Source organism: Onychostruthus taczanowskii, unplaced genomic scaffold (assembly GCF_017590055.1).
Source record: "Onychostruthus taczanowskii isolate IOZ18803 unplaced genomic scaffold, ASM1759005v1 scaffold313, whole genome shotgun sequence".
In the NCBI taxonomy this organism is placed as follows: Eukaryota; Metazoa; Chordata; class Aves; order Passeriformes; family Passeridae; genus Onychostruthus; species Onychostruthus taczanowskii.
The window spans coordinates 75,143-81,317 of NW_024500495.1; the positions used below are offsets into that span (position 1 = coordinate 75,143).

At 53.5% G+C, this 6,175-nt stretch overlaps 1 protein-coding gene across 1 annotated transcript; it reads left to right on the plus strand.

Annotated features, from left to right (window-relative positions):
- Positions 1 to 4,377: 4,377 nt before the first annotated feature.
- Positions 4,378 to 5,383, plus strand: LOC121338718 (the record flags this gene model as incomplete). The annotated part of the gene is made up of 2 exons (XM_041409909.1): positions 4,378 to 4,752; positions 5,099 to 5,383. Coding segments are annotated over exons 1-2 (660 nt in total), but the record flags the coding sequence as incomplete, so codon positions are not given.
- Between the last annotated feature and the right edge of the window lie 792 nt (positions 5,384 to 6,175).

The following is a 6,175-nucleotide window of genomic DNA, read 5'->3' on the forward strand; positions in this document are numbered from 1 at the left end:
AGCTGGGATTTGGGAAAGGGCTGGAGGGCCAGGAGCCAGGGAATGGCTTCCAGTGGGAAAGGGAAGCTTGGGATGGTGGGATCTTGGGAAGGAATTCCCGGCTGGGCTGGAATTCCCAGAGAATCCCTGGATCCCTGTGAGTGTGCAAAGAAAAGCTGGATGAGATTCTGGGATAGTGGGAATTGTCCCTGCCCTTGGAATGGTTCGGGATTTGAGTTCCCTTCCCACCCAACCCAACCCATCCCTTCATTTTGGGATCCATGCCTCCTGCTCATCCCAGGAGCATCCAAGGCCTTTGCAGAATTCCTGCCGGGATTTGCAGATCCCACAGCTCATTCTTGGCTTATTTATGATCCCAAAAAAAACCAACAGCAACAACAACAACAAAAAAACAGAACCAAAAAAAACCCAACCAAAAATGGAATTGTTCCTCTTGAAAGGCAAAAATAAATGGAGCGGCCTCGTCATCCCTTCAATCAAAGAGAGCTTTTCCTTGGGATTTTTCCAGGTTTTTCCTGCTGACATCACCGGCATCCGTCACCTGCCTGGCACTTCAAAGGCGGATGGAGAGATCCGTGCACTGGGAAACGCCATCCCGTGTCCCAAAAAACGAGTCCAGAGGGGGAATTCTGAGCTGTGCCCAAGGAACCCGGCAGCGGCTCCAGAGGGTTTCGTTAAAATCTGCGGATCTGAAGAGATTCTACCAGAATTACCCGGGAAAACCCCATGGAATCATGGAATTGTTTAGGTGGGAGAAGAGCTCCGAGAGCACCGAGTCCACGGGGAGTTTGTTCCTCTCCCTTTTCCCGGGAATGTGGATCCTGGAGAGGACAACTCCATCCTGGAGGGCCAAAAGCTGGGAACAGAGCTGGGATTTGAAAATTTCATGGAATCCTGGAATGGTTTGGGTGGGAAGGGACCTTCAACCCCATTCCATTGCGACCCCGAAGCTTCCACCATCCCAGGGTGCTCCAGCTTTTCCTTGGACACTCCCAGGGATTCTCTGGGAATTCCAGCCCAGCCCCTCTCCAGCCTCCCAGCCAGGAATTCCTTCCCAAAATCCCAAATCTCCCGTTTAAACTTCCTTCCCATGATTTCCCCCCCACCATCCCCGCTCCATCCCGACATTCCAGCCTCGCCCTTTTCCCGGGATCTCATGGGAAAAGGGGAGAAGGAGGAAAAGGGGGAAAAGCGGAAAGAGGAAAATGGGGGAAAGGGAGGAAAAAAGGGGAAAGGAAAGGAAAGGAAAGGAAAGGAAAGGAAAGGAAAGGAAAGGAAAGGAAAGGAAAGGGGGAAAGGAAAATGGGAAAGAAAATGGGAAAGGAAAATGGGAAAATGGGAAAAAAATGGGAAAAAATGGGAAAAAAATGGGAAAAAGGGAAAAAGGGAAAAAGGGAAAGGAAAGGAAAGGGAAGGGAAGGGAAGGAAAGGAAAGGAGAAAGAAAGGAAAGGAAAGGAAAGGAAAGGAAAGGAAAGGAAAGGAAAGGAAAGGAAAGGAAAGGAAAGGAAGAATTCAGCGGGAGCATCTCCGCAGCGGCACCGGGACGGCACCGAGCGGAGCTGCGCGGTTTTCCCGCTGCTCCGGAGGCTCTGGAATAATCCCGGGCGGGCTGAGAAGGTCAGGCCGGGGCTCCCGGGGATCCTGCTTCCCGCCGGCGGATCACCCATCCCTATTTTTAGAGCGCTGAGAGGATCAGCGGGAATCAAGGGTTCGGTGGCCGGACGGAGCCGGCCGCCCGCCGCTCCCGGGGGGCCCGGCCTGGACGTTCCGAGGTGAGCCGGGAATTCCGGGAGGGGCCTGGGGGTCCCACGGGTTTCTTACCCCTGGTTTTGATCCGGAGAAAAGTTGGGAAGAGATGCAAGGCAGGGGGGTGGAACTCTTGGGGGTGTTTTGCTGGGAATGGCAAATTGGAAAATGGAGTGGGATAGGGAATTTTGGGTGTGTGGAGGGTTTTTCTGGGTTTTTTCTTCCTGGGAGTGGCTGGAATTGGGAATGTTGGGGGGTGGGGTGGTGGTCGTCTAATCCATGGGTGTCCTTGGGAATGGCTGGAACCGGGATAGGGAATGTTGGGAGGGCTCTGATCCATGAATCCTGAATCCTTGGGAATGGGTGGAACGGGATTGGGAATGTTGGGAGGGGTCTAATGCATGAATCCTGAATCCTTGGGAATGGCTGGAGTGGGATTGGGAATTTGGAGGAGGTCTGATCCATGTCCGGGATCCTTGGGAACGGCTGGAACGGGATTTGGAATGTTGGGAGGGATCTAATCCCTGTTCTGAATCCTTGGGAATGGGTGGAATGGACTTGGGAAGTGGGAGGAGGTCTGATCCATGTCCGGGATCCTTGGGAACGGCTGGAACGGGATTTGGAATGTTGGGAGGGATCTAATCCCTGTTCTGAATCCTTGGGAATGGCTGGAACCGGATTGTTGGGATGGGCTCTGATCCATGAATCCTGAATCCTTGGGAATGGGTGGAATGGACTTGGGAAGTGGGAGGAGGTCTGATCCATGTCCAGGATCCTTGGGAACAGCTGGAAAGGGATATTTTGAGTGGGGGGGATTGAGTCTAATCCATGTCCTGAATCTTTGGGAATGGCTGGAACGGGATTGGGAATGTTGGGAGAGCTCTGATCCATGAATCCTGAATCCTTGGGAATGGCTGGAACCGGGATAGGGAATGTTGGGAGGGCTCTGATCCATGAATCCTGAATCCTTGGGAATGGGTGGAATGGGATTGGGAATGTTGGGAGGGGTCTAATGCATGAATCCTGAATCCTTGGGAATGGCTGGGACGGGATTTGGAATGTTGGGGGGGGTCTAATCCCTGTCCTGAATCCTTGGGAATGGCTGGAACGGGATTTGGAATGTTGGGAGGGGTCTAATCCCTGTCCTGAATCCTTGGGAATGGGTGGAATAGGATTGGGGATGTTGGGAGGGCTCTGATCCATGAATCCTGAATCCTTGGGAATGGCTGGGACGGGATTTGGAATGTTGGGGGGGGTCTAATCCCTGTCCTGAATCCTTGGGAATGGGTGGAACGGGATTGGGAATGTTGGGAGGGGTCTAATGCATGAATCCTGAATCCTTGTGAATGGCTGGAACAGGATTGGGAATGTTGGGAGGGGTCTAATCCATGTCCTGAATCCTTGGGATTGGGTGGAATGGGATTTGGAATGTTGGGAGGGCTCTGATCCATGAATTCTTAATCCTTGGGAATGGCTGGAACGGGATATGGAATATTGGGAGGGGTCTAATCCCTGTCCTGAATGCTTGGGAATGGGTGGAATGGAATTGGGAATTTGGAGGAGGTCTAATCCATGTCCTGGGATCCTTGGGAATGGCTGGAAAGGGATAGGGAATGTTGGGAAGGGTCTGATCCATGAATCCTGAGTCCTTGGTAATGGCTGGAATTGGATAAGGAATGTTGGGAGGGCTCTGATCCATGAATCCAGAATCCTTGGGAATGGGTGGAATGGAATTGGGAATTTGGAGGAGGTCTGATCCATGTCCGGAATCCTTGGGAACGGCTGGAAAGGGATAGGGAATTTTGAGGGGGAGGGATTGAGTCTAATCCACGTCCTGAATCCTTGGGAATGGCTGGAACCGGGATAGGGAATGTTGGGGGGTGTCTGATCCATATCCGGAATCCTTGGGATTGGTTGGAATGGGATTTGGAATTTTGGGAGGGGTTTGATCCATATCCTGAATCCTTGGGAATGGCTGGAACCGGGATAGGGAATGTTGGGAGGGCTCTGATCCATGGATCTCCTTGGGAATGGCTGGAGTGGGATTGGGAATTTTCAGGGGGGTCTAATCCATGTCCTTTTTTTTCTGGGAATGGCTGGAATGGAGTAGGGAATGTTGGGAGGTGTCTGATCCATATCCTGAATCCTTGGGAATGCTTGGAATGGGATAGGGAATTGCAGTGGGATTTAATCCATGTCCTGTTTCCTTGGGAATGCCTGGAAGGATCCTGGAATTTTGGCAGCACCTCTGGATGCTGCTCCCAAAAAATTTTCCATCATCCATCTCCTTGCTCTGATTCCCATTCCCAGGAAGCTCCAGAATACCGGGATACCCAATCTGGGGGGAGCCATCTCCTCCGCACGCCTGATCCCGAGCGGCCGGAATTCCAGACTTCCGGAATTCCCGAGAATTTGTTCACTTCATCCCGACTTCCACGCCCTCCAACCCGTTCTGCAGGGCGGGAATTGCAGCCCACGGAGCCGGCAGGGAGCGGAGGATCCCGGCTGATCCCATCTTGGAATTCTACGGGATCATATCTCCAGCGGAGCCCCGTGACCTCTGATCCCATAAACCCCCATTTCCCGGGATCGCGGGAATCCTCCCAGATCAGAGCCGACGCCTTCCCCTCATGGAATTCCCTCCGCGAAGAGCGGGATTTCTCTCCCTCCTCCTCCTGGCCGCGCTGAGCCGCCCGTCCCTGGAGAAATCCCTTCCCGCCGGCTACCGGGAGCACGAGGATCCCCGGGAATCTCCGGGGCTGATCCGGTGCGGGGAATACAGCAACCAGGTGCTGCCGGACGGGCGGTGCCGGGTGGTGGCCACGCTGCCGCAGGGCGACGAGCAGCGCTGCCCGGACCTGTTCCGCTGCACCGACGAGGTCTCCTACTGGCTGCACGAGAACGAGGAGCGCAAGCAGCAGATCCTGGAGCTCCGCGAGCTGACCGCCGAGCTCCAGGAGGAGCTGCGGAACCACCGGCACCGCCTCAAGGCCCTGGAGGTACAGGTGCGTCCGTGGGACTTTTTTTCCATTGGTGCTTCCACCTCCTGGAATTTGGTTCGGTTGGAAAATGGATCAGGAATAATTTCCTCAAAAACAATCCCCAGTCTTTGAGTTTTATCCATGGAATCTCCTCCACCTTTGATGGGTTGCGGATCCATCCCATTCCCAAAGCCCTGGAGATCCAGGTCAATATGGCTTCCATGGAATTTTCTCCATGGGTGCTTCCATCAATCTGGGTGGGAACCATGGGAATTCCAACCCCAATCCTTGAGATCTTTGATCCACGGACCCACCGTGGATCTGCGCCGTTCCCAATCCCGTTTTTCCCCCTTTTTTCCCCCCGCTGCAGCAGGAGGAGGCGGCGGGGCGGAACCAGAGCCTGATCCAGAGGCTGCAGGACCTGGAGCAGCATTCCCGGGAATCCAGCACGCTGCAGCACATCCAGGCCACGCTGCTCTACGACATCCAGGCCCAGATCAACAACATCTCCGCGCTGGCCGACTGGGCCTGGCGCAACCCCGGCTGCCTCAGCCCCGCCGACATCCGCCTCCAGCAGGAGATGCGGCATCCAGGTGGCGGGAATGCGGCCGGGAATGGCAGCGGGAATGGGATCCGGAATGGGATCCGGAATGGGGTCGGGAATGGGATTGGGAATGGCGGCGGGATCCCGCTCCATCCCACTTCCCTGGAGGCTTCTGTAGCTGTTCCAGCTCCGTGGGTGTGGGATAAGCTCAGGATCACACCTGGAGTTTGCACAAATCCAGGGAATCTAGACATCCAAAAAAACCCACAAAAAATTCCCGGAAATTTGGAGTTTTTACCATAAAAAAATTCACTTTTTCCACTTGAAACTCCAACAATTTTTTGGAATTTCTCTGGCTTTAGCAAAATTTTTTTTTGTTTTTTAGGCAGGTTTTTGGTTCTTATCCAGGAGGAGATGCAGCATCCAGGTGGTGGGAATGGGATCAGGAATGGGATAGGGAATGGGGCCGGGAATGGGGCCGGGAATGGGGCCAGGAATAGGGCTGGGAATGGGATTGGGAATGGGATGGGGAATGGGGTCGAGAACGGCAGCGGAATCCCTCTCCATCCCGCTTCCCGGGGGGCTTCCGTAGCTTTTCCAGCTCCGTGGGTGTGGGATAAGCTCAGGATCACACCTGGAGTTTGCACAAATCCAGGGAATCTAGACATCCAAAAAACCCACAAAAAATTCCTGGAAATTTGGAGTTTTTACCATAAAAAAATTCATTTTTTCCACTTGAAACTCCAATAATATTTTGTAATTTCTCTGGCTTGAGTGAATTTTTTGATTTTGTTTTTTGGGCAGGTTTTTTGGTTCTTATCCAGGAGGAGATGCAGCATCCAGGTGGTGGGAATGGGATCGGGAATGGGATCGGGAATGGGGCCAGGAATGGGGCCAGGAATA